The sequence below is a fragment of the Cornus florida genome, unplaced genomic scaffold, assembly GCF_030987335.1.
Source record: "Cornus florida cultivar Cherokee Brave unplaced genomic scaffold, ASM3098733v1 CherokeeBrave_3.0.0_Hap2_Chr03, whole genome shotgun sequence".
NCBI classification, from domain to species: domain Eukaryota; kingdom Viridiplantae; phylum Streptophyta; class Magnoliopsida; order Cornales; family Cornaceae; genus Cornus; species Cornus florida.
In genome coordinates this window covers 41320198-41331155 of record NW_026775573.1, presented here as the reverse complement: position 1 = coordinate 41331155, position 10958 = coordinate 41320198, and the positions used below count along the sequence as shown (strand labels likewise).

General features: G+C 33.7%; 3 protein-coding genes across 4 annotated transcripts; 2 read left to right on the top strand and 1 right to left on the bottom strand.

Annotated features, from left to right (window-relative positions):
- The first annotated feature begins 494 nt into the window (after positions 1–494).
- Positions 495–1517, top strand: LOC132301503 (uncharacterized). Its single transcript, XM_059798752.1, has 2 exons — positions 495–866; positions 954–1517. Exons 1-2 carry the CDS (start codon positions 495–497, stop codon positions 1515–1517), a joined length of 936 nt encoding a protein of 311 aa, XP_059654735.1.
- A 443-nt stretch (positions 1518–1960) lies between these two features.
- On the top strand, positions 1961–3453 carry LOC132301502 (protein ALP1-like). Its single transcript, XM_059798751.1, has 3 exons — positions 1961–2693; positions 2775–3233; positions 3350–3453. The coding sequence occupies exons 1-3, from the start codon at positions 1961–1963 to the stop codon at positions 3451–3453; spliced, it is 1296 nt and encodes a 431-aa protein (XP_059654734.1).
- Positions 3454–5642: 2189 nt separating this feature from the next.
- Positions 5643–10137, bottom strand: LOC132300357 (malonyl-coenzyme A:anthocyanin 3-O-glucoside-6''-O-malonyltransferase-like). 2 transcript variants are annotated; one of them, XM_059797393.1, is made up of 3 exons: positions 9734–10137; positions 7766–9599; positions 5643–5918 (listed from the first exon to the last, which is right to left on the bottom strand). In XM_059797393.1, the coding sequence occupies exon 2, from the start codon at positions 9163–9165 to the stop codon at positions 7777–7779; it is 1389 nt and encodes a 462-aa protein (XP_059653376.1). In that variant the 5' UTR covers positions 9166–9599; positions 9734–10137; the 3' UTR covers positions 5643–5918; positions 7766–7776. The 2 variants fall into 2 exon arrangements, with proteins under 2 accessions (XP_059653376.1, XP_059653375.1); XM_059797392.1 differs by having other exon boundaries at positions 7781–9599.
- Positions 10138–10958: the final 821 nt, after the last annotated feature.

The window sequence follows — 10958 nt, the reverse complement described above, 5'->3', positions numbered from 1 at the left end:
TTTGGCTTGGAGAACTGTTTCGATTCCTATTGTTATGCACCTATTATTTTTTAATTTTTAAGCATAAATTAGACTCATTTTCATCTTTTTATTTCTATGTAGTTAGATTGTATCTATTGCTTAGTGTCATGATATAATCCTGTTTAGTTTACCACTAATGTTTTGTGTTGTTCTTGATTACCCATAGTTGAAATTGTGTTTCTTTATTTTTTATATTTTGATTCAGTACTCTTTATTAAATGTGTGAACTTCTCCAGCACTTATGCCATATTAACTATATGTACGTTTTCTAGGAACTAAGTAAAACTTAAAATCATAAGCTCTTTCTAGCAAATGTATAAAAGGGGAATAAACATATTCTAATAGGTTAAACATTCATGAATCAGCAGTTGTGATAGAGTAACTTTAATACCATCAATAGTTTTTCCTAGTTTAATATTTTTTTTTTTTTTTTGTTATTAATTATAGTGTTGTTATTAATATGTTAGATGAATATGAATGTTGAGAATATGGAACAATGCGGTGATTCTCTCACAGTTGAAGAAGTGGTTGAAGTTACGAACGATGAAAAATTGTTATGGGATGAGTCACTCATTGAAAAATTCGTGAATATTATGGTGGAAGAAGTTAAGGCTAATAATCGTAGTGGCACAACATTTAGTAAAAGTGGTTGGAGTAATTTAGTCAAACAAATGAATGTTCAAACGGGGAGAAAATTTGGTTTAACCCAACTTCGGAATAAGTTTAATGGTTTAAGGAAAATTTACACTGAGTTTAAGAAATTATTATCAGAGACTGGCGTGGGATATAACCATGAGACGGGCATGGTTATAGTTGAGGAAGAGAGATGGGACAGGTTGTGCAAGGTTAGTAATTTAATTATTAGTCATAAATAAATAATAAAATCTTGTATATTATTGGTTATGTGGTTAATATTGTAACAAAATTTGTAGGTTGTTACGAATGCAAATAAGTATAAAAAGTATGGATGTAAGCATCTTGACAAGATGTCGACTATATTTGGGGACACATATGCAAGAGGGATGCATGCCCACCCATCCACTACAGCACCACCCACAATCATTTTGCCCACTCCCAATGATGACGATGATGAGGAAGAGGGTTGTGAGGTCAGTCCCCCACCTTTACGTAAAGGTAAAGCCAAAAGAGATGCTTTATCTCCTGGTATAGCTGCACTCTTGTCAAACATGAATGAGAATTCTGAGAGGAGAGCTGAGAGAATGGAAGCTGCAATAGAGAAAGCAGCTAAAGCATCTTCTACTTCTACTCGTGTATCTTCATGTGAGAAAGGAGATGATGAAGTTCTATCTCCCTCAAAAAAGGATAGAGATTATGAAATGTTTGACGCCTCCATGCTCCTTTTACAAAAAATACCTGAAATTGAGATGGCCCAATTCGCTAAGGTATCGAAGTTATTACATGATTCTGAGAAGTGGCAGAAATTTTTTCTTTCGGCACCTGAGGATGTAAGAATTGGTTGGGCACTGAATGTTTGAGTTTTTCTTTATGGATGATTGTGTTTTGTGTCATCATTTAACTTATTACTATCTCACATTTGGATGACCGTAATAACTTAAATACTTTTATTATCTTACATTTGGATGACTGTAATAACTTAAATATTTTTATTATCTCACATCTGGATAACTGTAATAACTTAAATACTTTTATTATCTCACATTTGGATTACTGTAATAACTTAAATATTTTTATTATCTCACATTTGGATTGCTGTAATAACTTAAATACTTTTATTATCTCACATTTGGATGGCTATAATAACTTAAATACTTTTATTTCTTGGATGCCTGTTAGTACTCAAATACTTTAATACCATTATTTAAATGTTTGTTTTATTATTTAAATGTTTTGTTTATTATTTAATTGATTTGCTTATTAACTTAAATGCTTTGCTTGTATTAAATCTTTAAATAGGGCAATGGATGTGTGGAACAATATAAGAAGAATAATTCAATTATCTGACGATGAGGAGGATAATGAGAGTGTCTTAATATTTGCTGCTCTTTTAGAAGAGCAGAACTTCTATCAAAAGAGGCGTTGTAGGGATTCCATTTTACAAGGGGAAACATATGTTATGGAGATTTTAAACGGCCATAGAGAAAGATGTTATGAAAATTTTAGGATGTGCCCTGAAGTTTTTAGAATATTGTGTAGTACCCTGAAAGGTATAGGGCTGAAGGATTCTAAATTTTTAACTATTTATGAACAAGTGGCAATCTTTTTGCTCACTTTATCTCATAATCAAAGGAATCGTGTTGTAGCAGAGAGATTTCAACACTCCACTGAAACCATTTCTAGACACTTCCATGCTGTGTTGCATGCAGTATGTCAGTTGGGCACCCATATCATTACCCCTCCTAATTTTTCTATGATTCCGAATAAGATTAGAGAGTCTTCTAGGTTTAACCCTTACTTCAGGCATTGTGTGGGAGCTATAGATGGAACCCACATTCCTACAACTCTGCCAGCAAGTACACAACTTCCATTTCGTGGTAGAAAGGGTTATACCACACAAAATGTAATGGCTGTATGTGACTTTGACATGAGGTTCACATATGTGCTAGCTGGGTGGGAAGGCTCAGCTAATGATTTGAGAATCCTAAATGAGTGTACTGAAAATGAGGCAATGAACTTTCCAGCTCCACCAGCAGGTAATATTTTTTTATAAATTCACTTAATATATGGTTAGTTTATCATACTGTATATATCTTTATGTATTCTAAACATGGCAGGTAAGTATTATTTGGTGGACTCAGGGTATGCCAATAAGCTTGGTTATTTGGCCCCATTTCGAGGTCATACTTACCACTTTCAGGAATACCGTAGGACTAGACAACCTCGTGGTCGGGAGGAAGTGTTCAATCATAGGCATTCATCTTTGAGAAATATAATTGAGCGATGCTTTGGGTTATTGAAGATGAGATTTGCTATTTTGAGGGCAATGCCTCCTTATAAGTTTTCAACAAAAGTATTGATTGTAATGGCTTGTTGCACATTACATAATTTTATCAAAAATCAGCATCAGCCTGATGACATATTTGATGGTAATGATCCTCCTCAAAGTGATGGTGAAGATGATGAGATTATTGAGCATGTGCCTTCGGCTCAGCTTCGAGAAATGGATCAATTGCGTAATACTATTGCTGATCAGATTTGGAATTCCAGCACTCTTGATCCTTCTGAAGGTGATGGTATATTTTTTCTTTTATATGTAATATATTTGTTGCTATTGTGAGCTTGCAATATATATATGTAATATAAATATTTTTTGCAGATATATAATTCAACTTAAATGTTATTATTGCAGATATGAAGTGTGTTGATGCTCTCTTGAAGGCCACATGTGCTGTTATGAAGATGATGTGTCGTTGCCATTGTTATCCACTTTATGAACTTCTTATTAATTTTTAGTGACAACTACATATTGTTAATGCTTTGTTCCAAACATTTTATGTACAACTTAAACGTGTTTAATTTGTTGGTTGAATATTTCAGGACTTGTAAATGTTATACACTCTATTTCAATTATGCTTTCAATTGAGTTTGTTTTTATTTTAATGTTGTGTTGGACTATACAGGTATCAGGATAATAAAATTGAAGCAGGTTATTACAAAGAACTTGTAAATAGGTTATTGCAAATTTTTTTTACAAATGTTGACTCTCATGTAGTATAATAAAATGTGACTAGAGATTATTTATTTTTAATATTGAGTTGGACTATACAGGTATAATGATAATAAAATTGAAGTAGGTTATTGCAAAGAACTTATAAATAGGTTATTGCAAATTTTTTTACAAATGTTGACTCTCATGTAGTATAGTAAAATGTGACTAGAGATTATTTATTTTTAATATTGAATTGGACTATATAGGTATAATGATAATAAATTTGAAGTAGGTTATTGCAAATAACTTGTAAATAGGTTATTGCAAAAATTAATATATATATAATTTGGTGGGGGTTTACATTTTTTTACAAAAGAGAAGGCAAGAATCTGTATTTTGGAGTTAAATTCCCACCAGTGTAGACTTACAAGAGTCGAAAATTATTATCAGAGCTGTGTAGTATTTTTTTTTTCTTCTTTTGCTAATGCGAAAAATGAGCAAAATGAATGAAATACAAACCTATGGACAATCATCATCAAAGGAACATACTATACCAAAAAATTTCAAATAACTTGAAGTGTAGTTTCAGATCAAGATAACATGCAAAATGGTTGAAATTATTGGTTCAATTATTAGAACTAACATTCTACATTTTCGCTAAAGCAGTTGCTTCTGTAATTACACTTTGGTTATATATATATATATATATATATATATATATATATATATATATATATATATATATATATATATGTTTGTGTGTTCAAATTTTAATAAATTTATTAAAAATATATAGACTATTTATATAGAAATAAATTTATAAATAAATTTAAAATTTATAAAAATAAATTAAAAATAATGATAACCAAACATATTTTTTATTTCTGTTTGATTTTGTTTACAACAGTTGGAGTTACCAAACATATTTTGTTTTTAAAATTCTTGAAACGCATGACTTACCAAACGTGTTTTGCATATTTTTGTTTCCGACATTTCTACAGCAAAACATCGTTCCCAAACGTGCTTCCTATTTTTGCCAAAACACTCTAATAGTAAAAACGCTATTTCTGTTTTAGCCAAAAACAAAACGCCTAAAATAAAACGCATGCCAAACGGGCCTTTATGCTTTTTTCAGTCTGCCTTTCTTTTGAGTGATTAATATGTGAATGAACAAAATAGCTTTGGTTCATCAGTCTATGAGTAATTATGAGAAAAATTAGAAGGCTGTGCTTTATATAAAAGATTAATTTCGATTCTGAGGTGGTTTTTTCCTGGTGATTTGTTGCGAAATTAATAGATTGAATTAGAATATTGGGTGCAAGTGTCGGGTTGTTCAAGTGATTGGGTTTGAGAGCTTGTGTTCGAGACTTGCATTCTTCCCTTCCCTCTAACAACTAGGAAGAAATCATATGCCCCAATGATTGGGTTTGTTTTTTCCTAATTAGTTCTCACACACACTTGTCTCTTTTAATACTTGAACTCCTGACCTCCCTTTGGGAGGTAAGATACTAATACCGCTAGGCCACTGCCCGTTGGTTGCCCTAATGATTGGGTTAGACAATTGTGTACTTGCAGTTGGGTGCATTCATTAGGGTCTTTTAGTTGTTTGGACCCATTTGTTATGGTGTCTTATGCATGGTACGCAGTATCGGTTACGGTCGCAATATAACGGATTCGGACAAAGTCGGTGTAAATTGGCTGATATAATTCGCGGACTCGGACAAAATCGGTATAAAGTGACCGATATAAGTAGCATTTCAGATTTGAAAAAGGGTTAAACTTGAAAAAAGATCGCATATCAACCAATACGACGAAAACTCTTATGAGGCTTCCAAATTTCACTATTTCCTACAGTTATGCTGTAAGATTAATTTCACCTTCTGAGGAGGTCAATTCTTAATTCTTTCATTTGGAAGATTAGCTTTTGGAATGAATTGAGAAACCATTTACAAATATCTTGAAATTTCGCCTCATAATCAGCAAACATCCAAAATTCTAGAATTAAAAAGAGTTCCCATTCATGACTGATATCCATCAAATATATGCTAATTTATGGAGTTTCAATTTATGAAGTACAATGAACTTACAAATATTGCACTATTAACCAAACTGTATAATTTACATTTTCAAAATTATTATAAGCCAAAATAAATTTTACGTAGATCATAGCATTTTTGCAATCTCTACTCAGGTAGATCAAGTAAGCACGTTGGAAGCGTCGTGAATCAAGTACTTTCCATTCCTCTTTAATCACCTCACTGGAACAGATCTGGAGATCGTAAAAATATTGAGGTAAGCTTACACAACTCAAGTAGTTAAACACAACTCTATTCTAAAATATCTAACCTAAAACACATGACAAATTAATAAATTATCCAAGTTTGCATATAAATTAAGAATAATTAACATGCAAGCGCTAGGAAAATAAATAAATAAAATATCATTATTACAAGAACTGTAATTTAAAAGAAAACCTTCCATACTTTACTCTTCAATCCATCATAGATGATAGTTTCAATGTTTAAAAATTAAAAAATTGATGAGCTCATGATACAGTTCAAAAGTGTGTTAATATTATCCAATGATTCATGTTAGAATTTAATAGAAATAAATCAAAATACAAAGTTGCTAACTCAGAGATACTTACCTTGTTTACCATACAAAACTTCCACAAAATAGAACAAACCATTGATAATAGAAATGTAAAATGAAAGTACATTACCAAACCTTCAAGTCCCTAACCAATGTCTTTTATTTGATATTAACATTCCAATATCAAAATATGTGTAACTCTCATCCCAAAGGGAAGTATCCCCTATTGACACAACCTTTTAGGGACTCTAACCCATATACAGTATCAGAGAAAGTCTATAATATCCCGGAGGTATGTCGTCACATGGAATTCCACTCAATCAATGCTCTCTGTTTATCTCGATCAATGAAAATATGGAGTATTCATTGAAAAGCGTACCATGTGGGAATATACCTCCGGGGGTATTGTAGACTTTCTCGTAGTACTGAGAACCTTTTAACGTATCAATATTTTTAGGGACTCTCACCTTGGGGCGGTATTTATTAACACATAAACCATTTAGGGCTCGCGGGGCGTACACCCTATTAAGGCATACACCTTTGAAGGACTCTCACCCGGGGGCATACTCCCCATAAACGTACAAAGATTCAACTCAACATTACAACTTGTCTAACTAGAACATCACCAGTTGCTCAAGCCACATGTTTCTGTTTTCATTACTTTCACATGTGAATTCATACCTACTCTAATCTCAAGTAGTTAGTCACAATTATACTCCTCAATAAATATGTGTCACAAATTTCTCGTCACAATAATAATCCATAACAGTATATTCAGCTAATACAATTAATTTATATTCATAAACATATATTATCAGAAGCCCAAATTGTTATAGACATATGTATCATAATTCAAATTTTCATAAATTCAAGAAACATATCAATCATGTACCAAACAAATAATATATCAAAATTTCTCAAACTCTATAATAATTCCACAAATAAACATATAACCATATATCAATCAATAAATAATATTTATGCATGAACAATTTTAAATGACCATTTTTCATAACAAACAAAGTAAAAAAACTAAAAATAAAAAATCCAAAAATAGATTGAAGAATATTGAAATTGCCCGGCCTCCATGTCGCCCTGCTATCATGCCCTGGATTTCAAAACCCGATTTGTGATATAAGAGAAAAGAAATTAAAATCTAAAATTGTGAAAAAATATCCTTAAACTTGAACCACTTTTCTTACTGTATTCCATTATTATCATAATTTATTTTCCTTTACTTTATTTTAAAAGAAGAAGAAAAAAAACACTATTTGGTGTAACTTCATAAATTGTTCAGAAGTACATGGGTAATATGTATTTCAAGTAACTGATAATGGAAAAGCAAATTTTTTTGTAAAGAAAAAAAAATCAATTCAGGCATAGTATCGAGGCTAAAGAACCTATTATTGAGGCTGAAGATCCTATTACAGAAAATGAGAAGAATGTGGATGCGGATAGACAATTGGGACAAATGAGCAAGCTCATATCTCCCCTTCGAAAGGAAGATTATTGAAATGAACTTACTAAATAAATGCTTACAGAAGCTTTAGGCCATGGACAAAAATTGAAGCAAAAGCATCCATTGTGATCTTTGGGTAGCACACACCGAACTCCACATCTCCCTGAGAATCCCTGCACTCACTCATCGAGAAAAACCCTGTACGGTCTATGGAAACAATTTCGTTCTTCTGGGGCCTTCCCCACCCAAAATCTGGTTCGTAATGTCTCAGCTTGGGCGACCCTGCTATGGACCTCACTCGATCCATTTTCAAACTTCCAATTTGGGAAAGCCAAGTCTCTAAACCTTTCAACACTCCATCTGGCTCACCATTATGAACCTTTGTGGCAATGGCCTCTCCAATCGACTTTGCTGCCACAAAAAAGCCTTCTTCTTCTTCCATTAGTTGGCTATGTCTTGCGGTTGCAAAACAAAATGTGATGCAATTACCAAAGTAAGTTGCCAGTATGGGTGGATCCAAACGTTCTCGACAATCCATTGGGAAAACAAAATGCTCTAATTCATCATCATCAACATCTTTGTCGTTCAATTTAGTGCTTGCTCGGGACTTCAGACTGCAAACCCACATGTAGGCACATGTCACTGTGAATGTTGATACATGTAATGGTATCGTGGGACGGGCCATAACCAATTCTTTGAGTCGTTGAACATCAGTTCGAGCTATGACAAACATGGCTCGAACATTGTTGTTGCTAGTTTGATGACGCAGGTCTTCATGTTTAATCTCATGCCCACAAACTTGGCTCAAAAAAGTCTTTTCTACCCCAATTCGATCCCTTATCATAGTCCTGTCACAAAATGGGAGATATCCACCAGCCAACAATTCCGCATCACTGCCAAATTTAGTAATGGAAGCCCATGCCTTCATGAAACCTTGAAAGGCCTTACCATCGGCAAGAACATGGTGGTAGTTGAAGCCGAAACAAATGCCTGCAGACTCTGGAAAAAGCGTGACCTGAAGAGCTGCAAGTGGAACTACTACTTTGTTGGTATACACCTCTTGCATAAGCTTAGGGACAAGTGGAGAAAATTGATCAGCATTTCGGGGTTGATTTCCGGTAAGGTAATTGTAATCGTTACTAGACTCGGCAAAGGTTAGTGAAACAGAGTCACCATCAACGTAACGAATTTCGGGCTTGCTAGGATTTGATGATGATGATGAGGGAAGTATGAGATTAGAAGCAAGAGGGAAAAAGTGTTTGAGAGTGAGAGAGAGTGTGTGTTTGAGAAGAGGAATAAGGGAGTCTGTGAAATGGGACTTGGAGTGATGGAAATCATAGAAGAGAAGCTTTTGGACAGGAGGGATTGGTATCCACATAAGGTCGAAAAAAGTGAGGGGGAGAAACTGATTGGCCACCGCACCTGGAGGCGGCGAAACCCGGCTATGCTGGATCACGTTGATCATTGTGTTTACGGGAGCAATGTGTTGCACAATATTGGTAGAAAGCAGGGTTACATATATGATGGTTTTTTTTTTTTTTTTTTTTTTTTTTTTTTGCCCTATATATTATAGATTTTCATTGCATCTCATCTTAAATAGTTATAATAAAGGGAGCAATGTGTAGCACAATATTGATAGAAAGCAGAGTTATATATATATATATATGATGGATGTTCGTTGCATCTTAAATAGATGTAAATTTGTAATAAAGGGAACAATGTGTTGCCTTGCAAATTGTTAGAAAAGAAAAAAACAAAAGAGAGGACAATACTGTGGGTCTGCTCTGTGAGGACCAATTTCATTGTCATAGGGGATGTGCCCCACACATGTGACCCATTTCCATTTCCATCTGAATCTCCCATACACGTGTGTGTGTGAATGTACCAGCAACAAACGCCCTAAATTTTGATCAAACAACAAAAACAAACATAAATACACAGAAACCCTAGAATGAACTCTACATAGATAATTAAGAGTTGGTTATCACCATCGCCCATACACATATATACATACATATATATATATAACACACCTGGTGTATGATGGGGGAAATCCAAGAGCCATCGTCTCAGTCTCGATCAAACTGCATAGATAGGTTGATACCGTTGAATCATCGCATGCCGAGAAAGGGAGAGTTGTTGAATCGGTTCTCTCTCTTAATTATCTATGTAGAGTTCATTCTAGGGTTTCTGTATATTTATGTTTGTTTTTGGTGCTTGATCAAAATTTTGGGCGTTTGTTGGTGGTGGTCATTCACACACTAATTGGAAGATGGGAGACTTCAGTGCATGGACATAGACTATAGTTTCGGATTAGAGGTTAGGTAGGAGAGGTATGGAGGGTTTACTGGACATTTCACAGAGAGAGGGAGAGAGAAGACTCATAATAGGGTGAGAGTCGATTCGCTGTGATGGGTTCTTTAGAAATGAGTTTGAATACCCGACTCTTGAATGTTCCTCAATTATTAACACTATTAATTAAATATAGATTCTCATATTAAAAAAATGACTATATAAAAATATATTAATAAATTACAAGGGACGGTTTTTATTAAAGATTAATTAAATATAGACTTTCGGATTAAAAAAATAATCATATAAAAATATATTAATAAATTACAACGGACGGTTTTTATTAAATTAGTCTACTAAGTGTCAAATAAACCAAAATTATTTAATAATTTCTCGTAAGTGAGTACGGACGATTTTTATTAAATTAGTCTACTAAGTATCAAATAAACCAAAATTATTTAATAATTTCTCGAAAGTGAATACATATGGTGTTGTTGATTGGACTTAAAATTGTAAATGCAGTAGATATGGTGTTGACGCAACTCTCTACAAATATTACTTTAATATATTATCATCAATTATCTGACCTATTTGTTAGCCTAAAAATTTTTATCCCTTTAATTTAGTAAATGAAATTCATATTTGCGTTTATTCACAATATCTTATGGATAAAAACCTATTCCGTTAGATAAATAGGTTAGAGTCTTGTCTTAATCCAAATGAAAAATATAATAGGTATAAATAAGTTAGGCGTTAATCCAGCAACTGATCCATTACAATTGGTATCAGAATCAAACTCAGTCCTTAATTCGGCGCTCGGTCCGAAAGCGACTGGGCGGCCAAACCAAGTAGGCCAAGTGGCCTGACAATCCAGCGCTCGGCCTAGAGGCACTTGGGTGGCCAAACCGGGTAGGCCAAGTGGCCTGACCACAGGTAGGGCGTTGCGAGTTCGGGTTGAATCGCGAA